We start from the raw sequence: 24162 nt of genomic DNA, 5'->3' as shown, positions 1-24162 counted from the left end.
AATGAAAATGGAGGTAAGATTGGGTGGGACAGGAGTCCACCCTGACCAGCTTGTTGTTCTCAGATGAGGGTCTGCAATAAAGCATACATACTCACACACATCTTCCAATTTGTTCATTTAGATGGAACTCATTACTCATGATCTTAAGGGAACTGCAGATGTGTCAGATACTGGCTACTATTGCCTCTGATAAACTGTTGCCTTGACTGCCAACTCTCCTTTCTCTTCTCTTTCTCTTTGAGAGTTCCTAAAACTTTATTACCACAACACCAACCCTTTCTCTAGTTAGTTTCTTCTCTTCCTAAACTGGGAAGAACTATAAATCACAGGGGATTAGGGATTAGACAACTCCTTGCCAGGAAGTGTTGCACTAATAGTATGTAGTATCTTAGTTGAAGGGTGCTTGGTAAATCTGAGCTTGAAAATAGAGATATATTAATAGTTGTCATTTTAAAAAGACAATTAAGAAAAGTGTTTTGTTCTATTACCTTGAGCTTGTATGGTCAGCATTCTCAAAATCTTTATTATTTGATAGTGTAAAATTCATGACTGTCTGTAGCACTTGAATTATTTACCTAATGATAGTGCTATCCTGAAATGAATTGTGATTGAGGGAACCATATATGAGTGGATCTCTTTTTTCCTTTTTTTCTCTGTTATCTTATTCCTTCTTTGCTCTTTTAAAGAAGATTTTCTCTCTTTTTTTGGTTTTTTTTTTTTTTTTTTTGCAAGGCAACGGGGTTAAGTGGCTTGCCCAAGGCCACACAGCTAGGTAATTATTAAGCGTCTGAGGCCGGATTTGAACTCAGGTACTCCTGACTCCAGGGCCAGCGCTCTGTCCACTGAGCCACCTAACTACCCGAAGATTCTCTCTAAGGAAGATTTTTTTTTTTCCAAAGAAATATACTTGAATACTTTAAACCCAGGACTCTTAACCTAAGATCTATGGATTTTTTTAAATTTGAAAAGTTTATTTAATATAATTGCTTTCCTTTGTAAGGTCATGGCTACAGATACCAAATGGCATATATCATTATCTGTTTTTTCCCTAAGAAGCTGGATTTGAGAGGTATCTTGTTAACTTATAACAATCCTATGAGTTTGGGTGGCTAGGTGGCACAGTGGATTGAACACTGGCCCTGGAGTCAGGAGTACCTGAGTTCAAATCCGGCCTCAGACGCTTAATAATTACCTAGCTGTGTGGCCTTGGGCAAGCCACTTAACCCCGTTGCCTTGTAAAAACTAAAAAACAAACAAACAAAAATAATCCTATGAGTTAACAGTATAATCCTTACTCCCAAATTGGGAACAGAAGTATAAAGGAGATTTTTTTTTAAACCTTATAGAAAGTCACAGTGAATTTAATGCTACTATATAATACTACAATAGTTTTAGGATTCAAGTGTCACATTCTAAGTCCAGCACATTCTATTTTTGTAATCTTATATTCTTTTTAGTGGGTAATGAGTAAACAAACTTCATTTATTCTGTGTGAATTCTTAGCTTCAGATAGGTACGGTCACTTAACATACAATCAGGAGTGCCTCACAGAGAGAAAAGCCTTTTTATCTTTAGTCATTTTGTTTTGACCTTGAGGTCCCTCTCTTCATTTTGCCAGTCTACCTATTTGTTTAGCAGGTAAGACCAGGAGCAGCCTATGCCAGGTGGGTGAAATGAGACTCATCATTTCTTTTCAGCTTTTACTGGAGATAGCACAGGATTCTAAATCCAAGAGCCCTGGGAACAGCCCTCAGTATTATTTCTAGCCTGATCTCTATCACCATCCTTAAGGGAAACAACTATTATTGAAAATGGGCCTACCCTTCCCACCAGTACCAACTGCCACTGATGGGTAGGTAAGCCCTGACAATAGCAATATGGTCCAGTCCACTAACCTCACTCCCATTCTGACTCACCCCAACCATTGTCCAAGGGAGTAATTCTTTTGGAGATATGATCAGTCAGTTGCCTCTAGAGATGCTTCAGTCTTTGCTTTTTTTCTCTTATAATTAATTGGTTGTTAAATATTTTTCAGTCTTCCACTGGGTGTTGTTCTATACTTTTTCTCAGACTCATCTCTCCTCAGGTTACCATTTTTTGTTCCTTGGAGTTTAAGATGCCATCCCAATTTCTGGACACATTTTATGTGGAATTGGGGTTTTTATTTGATTATTTGAAAAGATTTATTTGTAAATTTATATAAGATTGTAGTTTTAGTTTTCCTTTAATAGTTCTTTTATGGTTGTTCATTTCTTTTTTTTTCTAAGATTGTATTATTTAAATTCTCCACTTTTTTAATATGAATAATTTGAATTCCTCTATTTCATTTTTAAGGTTTGTTGGCATACAATTATAGTTATTAAGGGCAAATATATTCTAATAATTTCCTTTATTTCTTCATTCACTGTAAATTCTTTTTCATTAATAATTTTCTTTATTTTTCAGAGTTGGCCAGTGGTTTGTTCTTAGTTTTGAAAATAAAAAGCCAGGTCCTATTTTTATTTGGTAATTTAATAATTTATGTTTTATTTTTTTCAATTATATTTGTCTTGTTTGAGTCTCAGAATTTCTATTTTAGTTTTTAGCTGTTTTTGGTGAATTTTCTATTTTTTTTAAGTAGCCTGCAATATTCTTTGATTTCTCCTTTTATTTGATGGGAGTATTTAGAGATAATTTCCTTGATTAGTGATTTGACTGTATCTGTCATGTTGCCATGTTTTTAATAAAATAATCTGTAGTTTTTATTTATTCATCGACTCATTTCTTTAAAAAAATTTTTTTTTTTTGTTTAAAGTTTTGTGTTCCGAGGCAGCTAGGTGGCACAGTGGATAGAGTATCAGCCCTGGAGTTGGGAGGGCCTGAGTTCAAATGCATCATCAGACATAATAATTACCTAGCTGTGTGACCTTGGGCAAGTCATTTAACCCTATTGCCTTACAAAAACCAAAAACTAACTAAATAGAGTTTTGTGTTCCAAATTGTCTCATTCTTCCCTCCCCTCTTTTCTTGAGATGGCAAGCAATCAGATATAGGTTATACATGTGCAATTATGTAAAACATTTCCATATTAGTCATTATGTACATGAAGACTCAAATAAAAGAAAAAAATGAAAGAAAGTGAAAAATAGCATCTTTCAGTCTTTATTCAGATAATATCTATTCTTTCTCTGGAGGTGGAGCATATGCTTTCATCATTCATTCTTTGGGATTGTTTTGAATTATTGTATTGCTGAGACTAAATCATTCACAGTTTCTCCATTGAACAATATTGGTATTAACTGTGTAGTAACATTCTCTTCATTCTATTTAGTTTACTATACATTAGTTCATGTAAGATTTTCCAGGTTTTTCTGAAATCATCATGCTTGGCATTTCTTATTGCACAGAAACATTCCATTACAATCACTGTTCCCTACTCGATAAGCATATTTTCAATTTCCAATACTTTTTCACTGCAAAAAAAGCTGCTGTATGTGGCACAGTGGATAGAGCACTGGCCCTAGAGTCAGGAGCACCTGGGTTCAAATGTGGCCTTAGACACTTAATAATTACCTAGCTGTGTGGCCTTGGGCAAGCTACTTAACCCCATTACCTTACAAAAACCTTAAAAAAAAAGCTGCTGTAAATATTTTTTGTTCAAATAGTTCTTTTTCTTTATTTTTAATGTCTTTGGGATATAGACCTATCAGTATTATAACTGGATCAAAGACCATACACAGTATTTTAGCCCTCCGGACAGAGTTCCACATTATTCTCAACTCTGCCAAAAGTGCTTTAGTGTGTCCAGGTTTTTTTGGCCTTTGGACATAGTTCCAGATTGTTATCCAGAATGGTTGAATCAGTTCACAACTCTACCAAAAGTGCATCAGTGTCCTAGTTTTCCCTTATCTTGTCCAATATTTTCTTTGTCACTTTATAGACAATTTAATCTGTGTAAGGTGATATATCATGCTTGTTTTAATTGTCTTTTCTTTAATTAATAGTGATTTAGAACTTTTTTCCATATGATAATAGATAACTTTGATTCCTTTGTCTGAAAATTGCCATTTATTTGACCATTTATCAACTGGGAATGCCTGGTATATAAATTCATCACAATTCTTTATATATTTGAAAAATGAGGCCTTTATCAGATGCAAAAATTTTTACTAGTTTTTGTTTTCCTTATAATTTTGTTTGCATTGTTTTGTTTGTGCAAAAGCTTTTTAATTTCATATAATCAAAATTGTCCATTTTATGTTTTATAATACTCTGTAAATCTATCTTCTTGGGTCCTAAATTCTTCCCTTATTCGTAAATCTGTCAGATAAACTATTCCTTGATCTCTTAATTTGCTTATGATATCACGCTTTATGTCTCAATCATGTACCCATTTTGACCTTATCCTGGTACATGGTGTGAGGTGTTGGTCTAGTTTCTTCCAACTGTCTTTCAGTTTTTCTAGCTGTTTTTGTGAGATAATGAGATTTCTTCTAAAAATTTGGAGATTTTGTTTTGCCATATAGTAGTTGACTTTGGTTATTTACTATAATGTAATTTGTACCTGATCTTTTCCATTGATTTACCACTCTTTTCCTTAGCTAGTACCAGATTGTTTTGATAATTACTACTTTATTTTATTATTATTATTATATATTACATATAATATATTAATATACATATAATATATTTTATGTTATTATAGATCTGGTATGGATAAACCTACCTTTTTTTTGCATTATTTTTCTTTGATTCCCTTGATATCCTTGAGCTTTTGTTCTTCCAGATGAATGTTATTATTTTTTCTAGCTCTATAAATTAATTTTTTGATAGTTTGGTAGGGCATTGAATAAATAGATTAATTTAGGTAGAATTGCCATTTTCATTATATAGGTTTGGTCTCTCCATAATCACCTGGTGTTTTTCCAGTTATTTAGATCTGACTTTATGTGAAAAGTGTTTTAAAGTTGTATTCATATACTTCTTTGGTTTATCTTTGCAGGTAGACTCCCAAATATTATATATTGTCCACAGTTATTTTGAATGAAATTCTTTTATCTCTTTCTGTTGGATTTTGTTGATAATATATTGAAGTACTAATGATTTATGTGGGTTTATTTTGAAGTCTGCATCTTTGCTAAAGTTGTTAGTAATTTCAAGTAGTTTTTTAAATTGATGCTCTGGGTTACTTTTCTAAGTATAATATCACATGATCTGCAAAGATGAATGGTTTTTTTTTTGTTGCCCATGATAATTCTTTTAATTTCTTTTTCTTCTCTTATTATGATAGCTAATATTTCTAGTTCAGTATTAAATAAATAGGGGTGGTGGTGGGCATCCCTGTTCCACCCCTGATTTCATTGGGAAGACTTCTAGCTTTTTTCCCATTACTTATAATGCTGATAGTTTTAGATAAATTTTATTTATCATTTTAAGCTAAACTCCATTTAGTCCTATGCTCTGTAATGTTTTAAATAAGAATGGATGTTAAAGATTTTTTCTCCATCTATTGAGATAATCATATGATTTTTGTTTTCTAACCAGTCTTGCATACTTTGAATTAATCTCCCTTACTCATAGTGTATTATTCTCATGATAAATTGCTAAAATCTCTTTGTTAGTATTGTATTTAAATTTTTTTACATCAAAATTCATTGCAGGAATTGAACTATAATTTTCTTTCTGTTTTGGCTCTTCCTGGTGATATTGTGTCCATATTTTTGTCATAAAAAGAATTTGGCTAGGACTTCTTTATCTGTTTTCCCCAAAAGTTTATTTAGTTATTGGGATAATTGTTCTTTTAATGTTTGGTAGAATTCACTTGTTAATTCATCTAGTCTTGGGAATTTTTTTCTTAGGAAACTTCATTGTCTTGTTCAAATTTCTTATTTCCTCTTCTTTTTTTAATCAGAATAATTTATATTTTTGTTGATATTTGTCCATTTCATTTATATTGTCAAATTTATAGGCATATAATTAGGCAAAATAGCTCCTAACAATTGCTCACATTTCCTTTGCATCTCTGGTGAATTCATCTCTTCCCTTTTTTGATACTAATAATTTGCTTTTCTTCTTTTTTTTAATAAAATTAATCAATAGCCTATTTAATTTATTTATTTATTTTTAAGGCAGCATTATAGTCTTATTTATTTCATTGGTCTAATTTCAGTTTTATTAATCTTTTGTTAGATCTTCAGGATTTCCAATTTGGACTTTAATCGGAGATTGTTAAATTATACTTTTTTCCTAGTTTTTTTTTTAACTTGCATACCCATTTCGTTATTTTCCTCCTCCATTTATTAATGTTTGCAACTAGAGATATAAATTTTTCCCTAAGTAGTTCTTTGGTTGCATTGTATAATTTTTGTCACATTGTTGTTATTTTCTTTAATGAAATTATCAATTATTTCTATGATTTGTGCTTTGACCCTCTAATTTTAGGATTAGGTTATTTACTTTCCAATTAATTTTAATCTTTTTCAATTGTCCATTATTCAATTGCTTTATGATTTGAAAAGGATGCTGAGATTATGATTGCTACCCCTGCTTCTTTACTAAAGCTGAAGCAAAATAGAGTCTGCTCCAGCCTTTTACTTTTACCCTGTGTGTATCTCTCTTCTTCAAATAAATTTCTTGTAAACAGATTATTGTAGGATTCTTTTTTTAAAAATCCATTCGGCTACCTGATTCTTTTTTAATGGAACTCACTAATTCTTTAAGAATTAAGTTATTTAGTCTCCATTTAATATTGAATCTTTTCTTCAGTGCTTTATTGATTATAATTTTCATTTTGTTATAGTCAGTAATGATTTATTGTTGTTTTTTTAGTTCATCTGGTTTTATGCCCCAACAAATGATCAGTTTTTGGAAAAGTGCCATGCACAGCTGATAATCATATACATATTACTCAAAATTTGATAACTGCCAAAGATCTATCATAACAGACTTCTGAAATAAGATTCAAGTCCTGGGGTGGCTAGGTGGCGTAGTGGATAAAGCCCTGGCCTTGGAGTCAGAAGTACCTGGGTTCAAATCTGGACTCAGACACTTAATAATTACCTAGCTGTGTTGCCTTGGGCAAGCCACTTAACCCCATTTGCCTTGCAAAAAAAAAAAAAACCTAAAAAAAATTCAAGTCCATAACTTCCTTTTAATTTATCTTTGTGCTGGATTTATCCAGTTCTGAATTGTGGGCATATTGAGGTGCCAACTATTAGTTTTGTTATCTATTTCTCCCTGTAATACAATTAACTTTTGTTTAAATATCTAGATAATTTGATGTGGCATATAAATAAGTGTTGATGTTATTTAATTATTTCTTGCTTTTTATAGATCTCTTAACTTTGTCAGATTTTGCTTTTATCCTTTCTAAGAATAGGATTACTTACATTTGTGTTTTTTTAATTTTACTTGAAGTTAACATTTTTATATAGCCCTTCCTTTTAAACTTTTATAGGAATCTTTGTTTCCATTAGACTTCATATAAAAACATCATATTGTTGAATTCTTCATTTTAATTCTTTTGTTACATTCCTTTGTTTTATGGGTGAGTTCACATTCACTGTTATTTTTAATCATGTGTCTCCCTCTGTCCTGTCTTCTTTTTTTTATCTTCTTTATTTCTCTTCCCCATTCACATAGAAGGTAGTTAAAGAAAAGGAAGTGATCAAAATTAGAAATCTATATTTAAGGTATTTATCTAATCAGGCTTCTCTACCCCTTCTTTTCTTTTTCTTTTTTAAATTGATTTTTTAATTTTTCCAATTAACATATTATGAAAGTTTTTCAACATTCATCCTCATGCATATTTATAAGTTAGACAGTTTTCTTTCACCTTCTCTTCCTACCCCCTTCCCCTCAGCAGCAAACAGTCTACATGTATATTTGTACATGTTTATTTGTATTTAACATGGTTACATATTAGTCATTTTGTGTATGAGGAATTAGGAAGAAAGAAAACCGTGGAATAGGAAGGAAAAAATAAGAGAAATTTTAAAAAAGTGAACATAGAATTCATTCAGATTCTGTCATTTCTTTTTTTCTTCCCCATTTTTTTTTCCTTTTGTTTTTCTTTGTCTGGATGTGGATGGTATTGCCCATAATGGAGCTCCTAAGTTGTCCTAGTTTTCTGAACTAATGAGAGGATCTGCATCCATCAACACTGGATCAGCTCACAATGTTTAATATGTACAATGTTCCCTTGGTTCTGTTCCTTTGGCTCAACATTAGTTCCTGTGATTTGTTCCATGCTTTTCTAAAGTTTAACTATTCATGGTTTCCTATGGAACAGTAGTACTCCAAAACATTCATATACTATAATTTGTTCAGCCATTCCCTAGTTGATGGGAGTCTCCTCCATTTCCAATTCTTTGCCACTACAAACTGCTATCAATATTTTGGAACATGTAGGACTTCTCCCCTTTTTTATGATTTCTTTTAGATATAGGCCTAGTATTGGGCTCGGTCAAAGAGTGTGATAAATTTTATTGTTCTTTGGGCATACTTCCATATTGCTCTCCCAAATGGTTGGATTAGTTCACAATTGTACCAACAGTGCATTAATGTCCAACATGGATTGTTTTTCTTTTTTGTCGTCTTAGATAGGTGTGATTTGCTTTAATTTGTGTTTTCTAATCAGTAATTTGGGGCATTTTTTCATGTGATTATATGTAGCTTTAATTTCTTCATTTGCAAACTACCTGTTCATATCAATTGGGGAATGACTTTTAACTTTATAAATTTGATTCAATTCTCTATAATTTATCAGAACCCCTAACTGTGAAAGTTGTTTGCCAGCTTGCTGTTTTCCTTCTAATCTTGGCAGCATTGGTTTTATTATTGTAAAAAAATTTTAATTTAATATAGTCAAAATCATCCACTTTGCTACTTATATTGTACTTTATTTTTGTTTGGCTGTAAATTTCTCCCCTTTCCTTAGGTCTGTTAGAATATTTCTTGGTTTGTTAATTATTTTATTTGTTAATTATTTATGTCTAAATCCTATACCCATTTTGACCTTATTTTGGTATAGGGTGTGAGATGTGTATCATGCCATACTATTTTCCAATTTTCCCAACAGTTTTTGTTGAATAGTGAATTCTTATCCCAGAAGCTAATATCCTTGGGTTTGTCAAACAACAGATTAATTACTATGGTCATTTTCTGTATCCATTGATCCATTACTCTATTTCTTGACCAGTAACCAGTTCTTAACCAGTTTTGATGACTGCTGCTTTATAGTATAGTTTTAGATCTCGTAGATCAAGGCTGCTTTCATTTGCATTCTTTTTCATCAGTTCCTTTGATATATTCTTGACCTTTTGTTGCTCCAGATGAATTTTGCCACTATTTTTTTCTATCTCACTAAAATAGTATTTGGTAGTTTGAGTGTTATGGTACTAAATAAGCAATTTAATTTGAGTAGAATTGTCTTTTATTATATTAGCTTGACCTCAACTATAGATCTGACTTTATTTGTGTGAAAAGAGTTTTGTAATTGTGTTCATACAATTTCTGGTTTGTCTGGGTTTGTTTGAGGAATAGATTTCCAAGTATTTTTATGTATTAGTATTTATAGTAATAGTAAAGTATTTTACTTTAAATGGAATTTCTCTTTCTTGCCCTTCTGCTTTGTTGTTCATTTATAGAATGTTGATGATTTATATGGATTTATTTTATATCTTACTACTTTGCTGAAGTTATTAATAGTTTCAAGTAGATATTTAGATGATTTTCTCAAGTTCTCTAACCATGCCATCATATCATCTGCAAAGAGTGAAAGTTTTGCCTCCTCATTCCTTCAATTTCCTCATGTAAGGGATAGAGTAGGAGCATTTCCACATCATTTATATGGAATTGAAATTAATTGTTCCTTAAGTGTTTGTGGAATTCCCTTGTAAATCCATCTGGACCTGGAGATTTTTTCTTAGGGAGTTTATTGATGGTTTCTTTTGTTTCTTTTTTCTGAAATGGTATTAAGTATTTTATTTCCTCTTCTGTTAATGTGGATAATTTGTATTTTTGTAAATATTCATCAATTTCACTCAAGTTATCAAATTTATTGGCAACAGTTGAACAAAATAGTTCTGAATTATCTCTTTAATGTCTTCCTCATTGGTGGTGACGTTCACCCTTTTCATTTTTGATACTGGTAATTTGGTATTTATTCCTTTTATAAATCAGATTAACCAAAATTTTATCAATTTTAATTTTTTCATGAAGTCAACTCTTTGTCTTATTAGATCAATGGTTTTCTTGCTTTCAATTTTATTAATCTCTCCTTTGATCTTCGGAATTTTTAATTGTTCTTTTTCTAGCTTTTTTGTTGCATACCTAATTCATTGATCTCTTCTTCATTTTATTCATATAAGCATTTAGAGATAAAATTTCCCCATAAAACTGCTTTGACTACATCCCATAAATTTTGGTATTAGGTCTCATTGTTTATCAATTTCTTGGATGAAATGAATGATTATTTCTATGATTCATTGTTTGATTCACTTGTTCTTTAAAATTAATTTTCAATTAATTTTTGGTTTATCTTTCCACGGTCCTTTATTACAGATAATTTTTATTGCATCATGATCTGAAAAGTATGCATTTATTATTTCTGCCTTTCTGCATTTGATGATATGGTTTTTATGCCCCTAGTACATGGTCAATTTTGGCAGAGGCATTCCCTTTCAGTTTTCTCCAAAGGTTTATCATATCGAAATTTTCTAAGATTTTATTCATCTTAACTTCATTCTTTTTTATTTGATGTTAGATTTGTGTAATTCTGAGAGGTTGAGGTCCCCCATTATTATACTCTTACTGTCTATGTTTGCTTGTAATTCATTCAGTGTCCCCTCTAAGTATGTGGATATTATAACACTAGTGCCTATATGTTTAATAATGATATAACTTCATTGCTAGTAGTACCTTTTAAGAACATTTTTGTTTCCTTCCTTATCCCTTTTAATGAGATCTATGTTTGCTTTTTCTTTGTCTGAGATCAGGATCGCTACCCCTGATTTTTTATTTCTTTTGAAGAATAATATATTTTGTTGCAAACTTTTATCTTTACCCTGTGTGTATCTCTCTGCTTCAAATGTGTTTCTTGTAAACAACATATTTTAATGTTTGTAATCCATTCTGCTAGTTGCTTTTATTTTGTGAGAGAATTCATTCCATTCACATTTACAGTTAAGACTACTAATTCTGTATTTTCCTCCATGTTATTTTCCCCATTTGTACTTTTCTCTTTCCTTTCCTTGGATTCCTCCTCACCAATGCTTTTCTCCCTTTCCCCCTTTAACTTTTATTTAAAATTTTAACTTTCAGTTTACTTTCACTTTTTCCTTCCCTTTTATCAGTCCCTTCTTTCCTTTTCTTTCTCATTCCCTCCCTATTTCCCTGTAGGGTGGGATAGATTTTTAAACCCAATTAGAAATGTATGTTATACCCTCTCTGGGTCAAATCTATTAAGTAGGATGTATTCAATGTTCATACCTCTCCTTCTTTTCCTCTACTATAACAGGTCTTTGATCCTCTTCATCTAGTGTTATGTATCCACTAATGCCTATCTTTTTTCCTAGTTTAGTCCTACTTTTTAACCCTGTCTTGTTCTTACATCCCCTTTGTCAAAATATACTCCTTTTATCTGACCTGATAGAAATAACTATTCTCAAAGGTTGAGTTAATGATTGATTATTTGATTAATGAGTATACTTTCCCTTCATCTCTATAGCACTCCAACCAAAGCATCAGGTGAAGTCTCTTTCACTGTCTCTTTAGCACCTCCAACATGGTATATAACTAATGTGTGGATTAAGATAAGATCACTTTCTAATCTCTTTATGTCCAGTCCTTCTAAGTACATTCTCACCCTCTGCCTATTATACTACAAATTTGTTAGTATCTAGTAAAGTAAAATCACTTCTTATTTAATTATGTATAGAGCCTCTAAGTACTGTGCAACCAGTCTGTCTTAAGAACTTTACAATTGATTGTAAGTCATGGGAAACTGCACAGGATGACCCAACATAAGGTACACTCAACAGAGAAAGTGCTGAGCTCTATGACCAAGGCAGAATTAAAGCAGCTCATATAACTATGTTCAACCCTTTAACTATCTCCTCAGGGAAATACAATTCTCAATAGTTACAAGGTTTTTTTTTTTCCCCCTTGTTAAGGTTGTATACAGTTTTAATGTTCTTGACTAACATTTTCCCCCTTTTCCATTTATCTTTTTATACATCTCTTGAATCGTATTTGAAGATTGAATTCTCTCTTCAATTCTGTTCAAAAATTTTTATCAGAAAATTTTGGAAGTCCTCCATTTCATTGAACATCCATCTTTTCCTTTGACAGAAAATGCTGAATTTTGCAGGATAGTAAATTCTTTGTAATCCAAGGTCCTTTGCCCTCTGAAATATTGTATTTCAGACCTTCGGTCCTTTAATGTTGAAGCTGAAAGATCCTGTGTAATTCTGATTGTGTTTCTTTTGTATTTAAATTGCTTCTTTTTGACTTTTTTTGCAATATTTTTTCCTTTATTTGAAAATTCTAGAATTTGGTTATAATAGTTCTTGGAGTTTCTAACTGGAGGTCTCTTTCTGGAGGTGTTTTATGTATTCTTTCAAGGACTATTTTGTCTTCTTGATCTTCCTGAAAGATATTATTCAGGCTCTTTTTTTAATCTAGGCTTTTTTTTGTAGACTAATAATTCATAAATTATCCCTCCTGGATCTTTTTTCAGGACATTTATTTTTTCCTAAAAGATACTTTACATTTTCTTGAATGTTTTTAGCCTTTTGATTTTGTTTGATGGACCCTTGGGGTCTCATAGATTTATTAGTTTCTATTTGTACAAATCTTATTTTTAGGATTTCACTTTCTTCTGTTAGTTTTTATGTTTCCTTTTCTAATTGGTTAATTTTATGTTTTGCTGAGTTCCATTCTCTTTATATTTGGTTAATTTGAGTTTTAGGTGAGTTGCATTCCTTTTCCAGCTGGTTGATTTTGTGTTTTGAAGTTACATTCTTTTTCCAGTTGTTTATTTTTATTTTTTAAAATAATTAATTCCTTTGGTCAGTTTTTCATAATTTTTCTGCACAGCTCTCATTTCTTTTTTTCCATTTTTCTTATTTGGTTTTTAAAATATTTTTTTAAGCTCTTCTATGAACTTTTGGATTTGAGTCCAATTCACAGACTCCTTTGAGACTTCATGTAGTAGGTAATTTGTCATTGCTTTCTTCTTCTGAGATGGCATCTCTGTCTGCCAAGTAGCTTTCTACTATTGCCACTCTTAGTTTTTTGCTCATTTTTGTTGTTTAAGCTCTGCTCCTGGGGTATAGGGAGTATAATCCTGAGCTTTCCATGCAGGTTTTGGGTGAGGTCTGATCCCTGACATATTGACCAAAATGTTGCCTGTGCAGCCCAGAGTCTATGCAGAGATTTGTTTCCTCGTATATACGTCCAGGCTTTGCCTGTGCATTGGTTTATTCCCATACCACTCCTGTCATTTGCCCCAGTGTTCCAAGGATTCAGATTTTGCTGGGGAATGGGACCTTCCTTTCTGGTTCGCTATCTGGCTGCAAGGACTGGGGTGCACTATGGCTAAAAGCCACTGCTGACTTTCCCTGCTTGCCCACCTTACTGGTTTTTACTTCCTCTTTCCCCTAAAAAGACAGACCTTCACCTCCATGATGTCTACAGTTGAAAACTTGTTTCCATCCTTTTTTTTGGTGGGATATATGGCTTTTTTTTTTTTAGGTTTTTGCAAGGCAGATGGGGTTAAGTAGCTTGCCCAAGGCCACACAGCTAGGTAATTGTTAAGTGTCTGAGACCAGATTTGAACCCAGGTACTCCTGACTCCAGGGCCGGGGCTTTATCCACTGGGCCACCTAGCCGCCTGATATATGTCTGTGTAGAGGCTTCCTTTAATGGTGTTTTGGGAAAAGCTCTGGAAGCTGCTAGCTTGTCACTAGTCTTCTTGGCTTTGCTCTGAAAGTCTTCTGCCCCTTCTTTGTTCACCTAATCCAGATCCCCATCTTATCTTTTATATTTTTCTATTTTTGGTTTCCTTATTTGTGATATACTCTCTGAAGTTATACTGTTATTATAACTTTTCTTTTTCTCCTTGTCCCTACATGTTTTCCTGTTGAAATTTATGAATTTCTGCACCTAGCTCTTTGTGTGTTTAGCAATACTTTGCTTGTTTTTAGATAAGAATCAGGTTTATGAGATGACTCTGTATTCCAGTACCTACTAATGTGTTAATGTACTCTTTTCTCACTCTTCAATTATGTTATAGACAACTCTGTTTCTAAATATGGTTCAGTTCATTCACTCTGCTCTTAGGACTTTTAATATTGCTGCTCAGGCATCTGTCTGATCAGTGGCTCCAGTTGTGGCTCAACTCCTCTCAAGCAGTCCACCAACCTCAACCTCCCCAAGTAGCATGGATTATAGTCCTATAATCACCCCTAACCATAATTCTTAAATAGTCTCTCCTAGATCCATTTTTCCAAAGCAGTTGTGTTTTTTTTAATCATTTCATTTTTATCTTTATTTTCAATTTTTGACTTTCTAATAATATTTCTTGTCTTATTCTCTTTGTTCCATTCTGCTTTTGAAGGACTACTACTTGGAAAAAGTTTTTTTTGAATTCTAAGTTACTTCCTCTCCCCCCAAGAGCTTTAATTCTACATAAAATTTTATATTTTCTTTCTTACTTATTTCTTCTAGCCATTATTGATGTTCTTGTTCTTGAGTCTTTTTTCTGAGTTTTTACCTTTACTTGTGAAATTATTTTCTTTTTTTCTAGGATTCTTATTCAGAGGAGGTCTAAGAAGGTTGATCTTATGATCATTGTCATATCATTATTTCTTAACATCCTTTAAACTAATTATTTTTAAAAATTTAAACTGGTGTAAATTTCTGAGAATAAGATACACTGACTTTAAATTTTGATGATTTTAAGAATCACAAAAGCCATCATTAGACAATTGGTCAAAGAACAGCAATTTCTGTGTTGCTAGTTTTAAGACCTATGGCCAGGGCAGCTAGGTGGCGTAGTGGAAAGAGCACTGGCCCCAGAGTCAGGAGGACCTGAGTTCAAATCCAGCCTCACTTCATAATTACCTAGCTGTGTGACCTTGGATAAGTCACTTAACCCCATTCTATTGCCTAGCCAAAAAAAAAAAGACCTATGGCCAAGAGGTAGCTGATTAAAACAGGAGTGTAGAGATAATGGCTCTAGGTTGACCCTTCCTTTCAATACTTGATTCAAGATGAAGAAGCAAATTCCTTGGTTTCAATATAGGTAAAGAAAAGCACAATCTTAGATTTGGTAATGTGGAAGGACAAAAATGCTCTTGTATTGTCACCTTGATTGGGTAAAGAACATATGTATTTTTTCTGCTAGTGTATGTCCAACTACTTCCTCAAGTTCTTGGATAGAGGCATTGCACATTTTTTGGATGCTTGCAAACTCCTGCAACAGAAGCAGGGCTATCACTTTTCCAACTCCTGGTATCTGCTGTACTGTTTGAAGTACTGATGATTTAGAAAGCTGGCAGCTTTTCTTCCTAAGAAATGGATTTCTATGGCACTCTTTGGTTTGTTCATGGACCAGTTGGATAATAAGCTGGGATGCTTCCATTTGGTTGGACACCGAAAGTAATGCCATTCCCAGTTCTAGCACAACAAATTTCTGCACTGCAGTAAAGTACTGTTCACTCAGCTGTGTTTTTTCAACTATTATAATTCTGTGAAGATTACTGGCATTTCTAAGTCGAACAATTCTTTTTTTATATCCATTTCCTACCACCAGATCTGCTTGCATTCCTTGGGCTAACTGAGACCCTCACCATATCTCACATCCAACAACATGTCCAAAAGGAACGTGTATAAGGCCTGTACCCGAAAATGTGGCTTCTTTCTCCATCAATTATATTCCATTTATATAGTGATGGTGTTGGCTTAGGGAGAGTCTAAATGAGTCTCCGGATGAGTTCCCCTCCTGCCTTTTCTAGGATTCTTAATGAGTTTTTCTTTACCCATAGTATTTATTATATTTGCTATTTTTTATTATTCATTTATCTAATTTCTGGATTAGTATTTGGCGTTAGAATCAGACTTTTCTTCATTACATACTCTTGGAAGAATAGTCAAGTCTTACTTGGTTTTCTTGTTCCTTATGTGTTGTGGATTCTTCGTTACTGCACTTTTGACTTGGATACCTAGGACTGTGGAAAATACTGTCTTCTAGAGCTTTCTGCCAAATACTGGTTTTAGCTTCAGTCCAACTCTGCTTTCTAATCCTTTCACAAACCCTAACTTATCAATTCATCTTGGCCCTAACAATCCCCAGTTACTTGTCAAAGATTCTTTTAATTATAGGTCTTTTACAGGACCCTTCTGCTTTGTCCTTAGAGTAGAATGCGTGGATTCTGTCCTAAACCCATCTTGCTTTGTCCTGGGACTGGGCTGCCTGGCCAGTATGCTGGCCCTCCATCTTTCTGTTTACTGGTAGTCTTGGGTGTATCACTGGTCATATCTCTGGTTGTTGCTTCAGTGTGTATTATCAGGATACTAGCTTCAAGCCTCTTGAAAAGCCCCAGGCAAGCATGAGTTACCTGCTTCTTTGTATGAGGAATTGACTCTGCCTCTTACCAGTTTAATTAGGCAGAGCCAAAACCTTTTGTCTTCCTTCTAAGTCTTGTCTACAACTCAGATCACCTGCAGCCTTCTTGTGCCATCCTCAATGGAATAGAGGAACTTGCTGCTCTTTCTCTAGTTTTTCTTACTATACTTTCTTATGGTACATTTTTAGAACTTTGTTGGGTGTGACCTTTGACAATAGTATCTTAATCGGAAGTCTTCTCTCCTGTTTTCATCTTGTAAATTGCCCATACTGGTTTTTTTTTTAAATGAATACATTTCTATTTAAATTAACAATCACTTTCCACAAGTAATTTTTCTTTAAAAACTTTAAGCAAAATTATTTACTGTAACAATTGTGACTGGAATTATGTCTAATATTCTACTTACTCAGAAAGAAATTATGCTAGAACATCATCATGCATCTGGAACAACAAATAGCTTTTGTATTTGATCTAATTCCTTGTTACTTGCTGTTTTATCAATTTATATCCTTTTAATCATTTTATTGGGTGGTTAGCTGGCACAGTGCCAGTTCTGGGCCTGAAGATTAATTCTCATGAGTTCCAGTGCCCCCCTCAGACAGTAGTAGCTGTGTGACCTGGGCAAGTCACTTAATCTTAATTTAACTCAGTTTCCTCATCTGTAAAATGCATTGGAAAAGATATCACTCTCGTATCTTTACCAAGAAAACCCTAAATAGGGTCATAAAGAGTAAGGCATGACTGAAATGCCTAACAACAAAAATCTTTGTGTATTTTATTATTTTGCTTCTATTTTTATTCTCCAGCCTTATCCCAATCAGTATAAAAGGTCTTCTCATATTTTAATTCTTTGTGCCTCAATTTAGTATTTTCAATTGCCTAGATAAAACACAACCTGTTCAATTATTTCTCTGTTGATGAGTACATATTTTGTGTTCAACTTTGTGTTAATACAAATAATGCTTCTATGAATATTTTAGTACACATTGGATCTTTGTTTTTGTCTATGACCTTTTGTAAAACCTAGTAGCAGTAGAATTGCAGTTTTAAGAATAACATAATAGTTTCAATAAAGAATTCTGGGAGGATGGAAGAATAAAGCAGGAAATTACTGGTCTTCCTGAATTCCCCTACAAGGTATTTAAAATAATGCCTCCACATGAACTTTGAGTTATCTAACCTAAGACAACTTGGGAGGATATTAGGAAAAGATTTGCCTCCTGGGTGAGGTCTGATCAAGCACATATGCCTCCAGGCACATACCATCAAATCTATAAACAGCAAGCCCTGAGGGCAGCTGGGTAGGGTGGCACCCTCATCTTTCAACTTTTGCCCCCAGACAGTGTAGGGATTAGAGGTCTGCTCAAGGGAAGACTAAATACCCCTCAACTGGCATTGGACTTGGGGCCTGGATATGCTGACCAGAAGAGAAGGCTGTGGTCTGAGTGAGATGGCAGGGTCATGCTATGTTAGTGAGTGTGCTGTAGAAAGGTGGGTGCCTTGCTGACTATGTGTTGGTTTCAGGGCAGAGTGGTAAGCTAAAGCTTGCAGCCACAGAAAGTAAACCATACCTTAGTCCTAGAATCTGACTCTAAAAGTAAACAGTCAAGAAATAAACTGCTAAAAAAATGAGTACACAGAAGAGAAAGATTCCAACCATAGATAACTATTATGGTGATAGAAAAGATCTAGGTTCAAATTCAGAAATAGTTAAGTTAAAAAAACTGATTTTACTTTACTTAGCAACTGCAACTTCAAAGGAGAGAAAGTCTTGGAACACTGCATCCCAAAAGGAAGAAAATTAAGTAAGATTTTATAACTAGCTATGTGGTTGTTTATTCTTCATTCTCTAAGAAGATGGGTGACTTCAGAATGGTGATATTTTGATTAGCATGTGAATTGGACTTAAGTGAGACAGGGCTGTACAAAGTCTCCAACCTCACTCTTTCCTCCAGAGCCATCTGTGACCAGTGGCATGATTTGGATCAAGATGATTAGAGATGACCCCCGGCTGGATGCAATGGGAGCTTTGACCTTTTAAGCTAAGGTCTTTATCAGATCTTATCAGATCTCAGTTTGATTGAGGCAGTTTCCTTTCCTAGATTAAGGCAGTTAAGAAAGAAATGAAACAAAAAAAAAAGAAAGGAAAGCACAGAAGAAGTTAAGGCTTTGTTGTCCAACTGGTCAACTGCTTTTCTGAATACTCATAGTTTGTTATTTGTCCTTCATTATAGATCCGTGTCAACAAGGAGGTGATGCCATGACATGAATGTGAATTAGATTTAAGTGAGGGAGGACTGTGCAAAGTTGTCAGTCTCACTTTACTCTTCCAGAGGTAATGTGAGCTACAGTCAGGATAGCACAAGATTTAGCAGCTTCTACATTAAAAGTCCAAAGGGTCTAGAACATTGTATTTCAAAGAAAAGTGGAGCAGGGTTTCCTACCAAAGCTAATAATCCTGTATGAGAAAAATGAATCTTTAATGATTTAAAGGACTTTCAGGTGTTTGTGAGAGAAGACCAGAACTTAATGGAAAATTTGACATAAGAATCAGGAGAAATATAAGTAAACATTATAGACCAACTAAAAATGATTTAATAAGATCAAACTATTTACTTATAATATGGGAAAACATTTTTTTTCATTCAAGAATGTTATCATTGGGTAATTTGAATGAGAATGCATAGATGGAAGAACTGTTACAATATGTCAGGAGAGAGTAGAGGACTGGTAGTATAGAGAACCTCATTCTCATCAGAAATGGTTAAAGAGGGAATAATATCTACATTAGAAGGGTATAGAAATCTTAGAAAGGAGAAAGAATGGAAGGGATAAGGAAGGAAGTCTTAGAAAGATGTGCACATCAAGAATTGGAGGGTAGTGGGGAGAAGATAAGGGAGGGAATTTTAGAAAGATGAGTATACCAAGGAATAGGAGGGTAAGGTGAGAGGATAAGAGATGGACTCTTAAGAGTTAGGGAGATGGTGGTTAGAAGTAAATTAGACTTTTGAGGGAATGGTGTAAAAAAGAGAGGGAAAGAAAGAAAAAATAGAATGGAGGGAAATGCACAACTATTAATTATAATTTTGAATGTGAAAGGGGTAAACTCAACTCCTAAAATGGAAATGAATAACAGAATGAATTACAAATCAGAATCTGACAATAGTTTATTTACAAGAAATACATTTTAAAATGAGAGATACACATAGAGTAAAAATAAAGGTCTGGAGTAGAGTTTATTGTGCTTCAGTCGATACAAAAGAAGCAATTGTTATCCAAAACAAGGTTTAAAGCACAAATAGATTTAATTTAAAAAGATTAACAGAACTACATTATGATGAAAAATAATGAATTATGATAACAGATGATGAGTTAATAATAGTTCTAAACCTATGTGCACCAAATGCTAAAACATCCAAATTTTGAAAGAAACTCTAAATGAATTACAGGTGGAGGTAGTTAACAAAACTATAATAGTTCTTCCCCTGTCAGAACCAAAAAAATAGACCAAAAAATAGAACCAAAAAAATAGAATCTTAGCTAAGCTAGATATATCTTTCTGAAGCAAATTAATTTCTCAATGATACATAACACCTTTACAAAAATTGATCATATATTAAAAGTATAAAAACTTTATAGTTGGGGCAGCTAGGTGGTGCAGTGAATAGAGCACCAGTCCTGGAGTCAGGAGGACCAGAGTTCAAATCTAATCTCAGACACTTATTAATTACCTAGCTGTGTGACCTTGGGCAAGTCACTTAACCCCATTGCCTTGCAAAAAAACCAAAATAATCTTTATAGTTAAATGCTGAAAAGCAGAAATATTAAGTGTATCTTTTATCACAAGGCAATAGATATATATTATATTTAATAAGGACAGATTAATAGAAAGAGAAGCCATTGGTTAGTGTGATTTTTAAAAAGAAAAATAACATGACCAGTATTAAAAATGAAAATGGTGAATATACCGCTAATGAAGATGAAATCAAAACAATTAGTGGAAATTATTTTGCTAAATTATATGTCAATAAATTTTAATAGTTTTAAGTGAAATAACAGAATAATTAGGAACAATATAAACTGCCTAGATTAACAGAAGAGAGAGTATATCTAAATAAACCTACTTTAGAATGAGAAATTGAACAAGAGTTCCTAAGAAAAAATTATGACCAGATAGATTTACAAGTGAATCCTACCAATCATTTAAAAGTTAACTAATTCTAATATTTAATAAATGTTTTATAGTCATAGGCAAGGAAGGAGTCCTACTATATCCTTTTTAGGAAATAAATATAAAGCTAATACCTAAATCAGGAAGAACAGAAACAAAAATTGTAGACCAGTTTCATTAATGAACATGGATACATAAATCCCAAATAAAAACTAAGTAGAATACTACAGCAGTATGTCACAAAGATTACAACCAAGTGAATATCTATACTAGGAATGTAGAACATAATTAACATATCCTAAAATCATTAACAAAGGTAGCAAAAATAATTGTATCAATGAAGGCAGAAAAAGCTCTTGACATATAATACAATACTCATTCCTATTAAAACACTTGAAAGCATTGGTATAATAATGGATTTTTACTTAAAATGATAAGCATCTACCTAAAACCATCAGCAAGCATTACTTCTAGTGGTAATAATTTCAAAACCTTGCCAGTAAGATCAGGAATGAAATAAGGATGCCCATTATCACCAGTATTATTTAGTATTGTTTTAGAAATGCTAGGATTAGCAGTAAGAGATGAAAAAGAAATTGAAGGAATCAGAATGAGCAGTGAGGTAATAAAACTTCATCTCTTTGCAGATGATATGATGATATACTTAGAAAATTCTATATTTTCAATTAAAATATTAATTAAAACAGAATAATTTTAGCAAAGTAGCAGGATATTAAATAAAACCACAGAAATCATTAACATTTCTTTAACTCACCAACAAAACTTTGCAAGAAGTGATATCTAATTTAAAATAACTAGACAGGATTACTACTTGGGAGTAATAAGCCTGCCAAGACAAACCCAGAAACTAATGAACATAATGATAAAATGTTTTTTTATGCAAATAAAATCAGATTTAAAATATTGGAAAAATATTAATTGTTCATCAATAACTAAAAAAATCCATTTAAACTGATTTGTTTATTTAATGCCATCTGAATTAAATTGCAAAAAATTATTTTATTGTGCTAGAAAAATAATAAAAAAATTAATTTGGAAGAACAAAAGGTCAAGAATATTTAAAGGAACTAAAAAAAAGTAAAGGAAGGAGGTTTAGTACTACCAGATCTTAAACTATATTATGACAGTAATTATCAAAGCTATCTGGTACTGGCTAAGAAACAGAAAGATGGATCAGTGAAATAGAAAAGATATACAAAATGCAGTATAGTTATAGTTGTGTTTGACAAATGTAAAAATTTAAGTTTTTGGAATAAGAATTCATGATTTGGTAAGTTTTTTGGGAAAACTGTAAGACAGACTTGCAGAAATTGGATATAGACCAAAATCTTATAGCATTTACCCCTGATAAGGTCAAAGTGCATACACGACTTAGATATAAAGGGAGATATGAGAAAATTAGAAAAACATAGAACATATTATCTAAATGAGTCTGTGGCTATATATGTACAAAAACACACACACACACAAACACACGTGTATGCTTCTGATGGTAACCTCTAGCCTGGGATGAGGAAGGATGGAGGAAGACAATTTGAAATTTAAAATGTAACCAAAAATAAAATTAAAATAAAAATCAATTTTTTGTATAATTCCAAAGTTTTCCAGAATGATTGAATTCACAGCTCTTCTAACAGTGTGTACTATTATAACAACTTTGCACAGCTCCATTATTAGCTATTCCCACTTTCTATTTTACCTTATAATTTGATTGGTTTTAGATAATGACTTTGTGTTGTTTTAACTTTTAATTTTTAACTTAAACTTGCTCTGATGACTTTTGATTAATGAAGTCAAAAAGATACTGTATTTTAGAGTCAATCCCTAGTCTGACTTCCTCATTCTCTTTCTTTTTATGTTCAGACCTTCCAGCTACTTGTCTTACATGATTCAGATGGCAATGCCTTACTTTTGACCTAATTGCTCAGTTTTTGTCCTTTTCATTTCCCAATTTAGATTGAAAGCACATCTATTCCTTTCTTTTCATTCACATTCAGCAGCAAGGTACTGGGTATAATCTTATGGTGATTTTGGAATTATCAGCTATGCATTTGCCTCAGAAAATTTGGTTTTACATTGAAGGGTAAGGGTTATCCCCCTTCCCTAGTCATCTTTGTTTTTTGTCATCCTTATTCATCACTTATGTAGAAGACTGGATTTAATTGAAGGAAAGAATCGATAAAATAGGAATAGGCAGAGGACTAAATTGCAGATTTTCTGAAGGGGTTATGTTTATGTTGATAGATTATTTTTCTCTTTTATGTAAAAATCATTACATTTATTACTAATATAACCTTCTGCTTTGAGATCAGAAATACCATAGGTATTGAAGATGCCAAAGTAAATTGAGCTCTTAAGCTAATTTGACTCCCATAGAATTTCAGCATTGAAAAGAACCTTCTGCAGCCATCCTATTCAATCCATACCTGAATACCAATTCCCCTTTACATTATATCTAACAAATGGTCATTGCCCCACATAGACTGTTCTTCATTGACAAAAAAAGAAAGAATTGTTCTGATAAAAGGATGAAATGGTTTGTTGAAGATTTGACTTGTAACAACCTATAATTTTAATTAATATTGTCATCTCCATTTAATTTTCTAGGTATATGCAAAGTTTTCTTGAACTTTTAGAATACGAAAATAAGAGCCCCGAGGACCCACAAGTTCTGGATGAGTAAGTATAGCATTGTATTTGCCTGAAAGTAGTGACAGAGAAGCAAAAAAATAGTAACTAAGTCAAAAGTAACTGAAAGGGAAACTAATTTTTTTCCCCAAAGATATTCAGCCTTGTGATTTCTTCACTTGAGTTAAAAATTTAGCCAGTACCAAAAGAGTAATTATAGCAATTCATTTTGTACTTGAAGTTAGAATAAATATTTAGTATATAATAATAGATTAAATAGAGAAACAAGCCAAGCAATATTTGTCAATTTTGAATAATAGTGCCACCTAGTGGTAGGTATAAAAATGATGTATCACATATTGAAAGGAATCTACTTCATAGAACTTAATTTAAATGTTTGGATTTAAAAAGGATGTCTTGTTAGAGTGCATTCACATGTGATATACACCATAGTTCCATAAATGTGTATGGTAAACTTTTTGAAAGAAAAACTCTTTCCATTTACTCAGTTTCCCCTCTTGTGGTTCAGTCGAAAGAGCACTAACTTTGAATTTAGACTGACTTAGATTTAGTTATTTCTCTGTTTAGTAGCTTGCTTTGCCAACCAGGGCTAGTGACTTCACTTCTTTGAACATCAGTTGCCTTAGCTGTAATATAAAAATAGTGGACTAAACTTTAAAGTCTCTAAGGTCCCACCTAGCTCAAATGTTCTGTCATATGTGTCTTCATGGT

General features: G+C 32.8%; 1 protein-coding gene and 1 pseudogene across 2 annotated transcripts in view; one reads left to right on the top strand and one right to left on the bottom strand.

Annotated features, from left to right (window-relative positions):
- PDK3 (pyruvate dehydrogenase kinase 3) overlaps window positions 1–24162 on the top strand; it is a 137510-nt gene that overhangs the window by 57810 nt on the left and 55538 nt on the right. For both annotated transcript variants that reach the window (XM_074214227.1, XM_074214228.1), the window contains exon 3: window positions 23410–23481. In XM_074214227.1, the coding sequence (XP_074070328.1) occupies window positions 23410–23481 (72 nt within the window). The remainder of the gene's footprint in view (window positions 1–23409; window positions 23482–24162) is intronic.
- LOC141506988 (Fanconi anemia core complex-associated protein 24 pseudogene) lies at window positions 15345–15977 on the bottom strand (annotated as a pseudogene).

The sequence above is a fragment of the Macrotis lagotis genome, chromosome 1, assembly GCF_037893015.1.
Source record: "Macrotis lagotis isolate mMagLag1 chromosome 1, bilby.v1.9.chrom.fasta, whole genome shotgun sequence".
In the NCBI taxonomy this organism is placed as follows: Eukaryota; Metazoa; Chordata; class Mammalia; order Peramelemorphia; family Peramelidae; genus Macrotis; species Macrotis lagotis.
The sequence above is the reverse complement of the archived record's forward strand: the minus strand, read 5'-3'. Positions and strand labels throughout refer to the sequence as shown.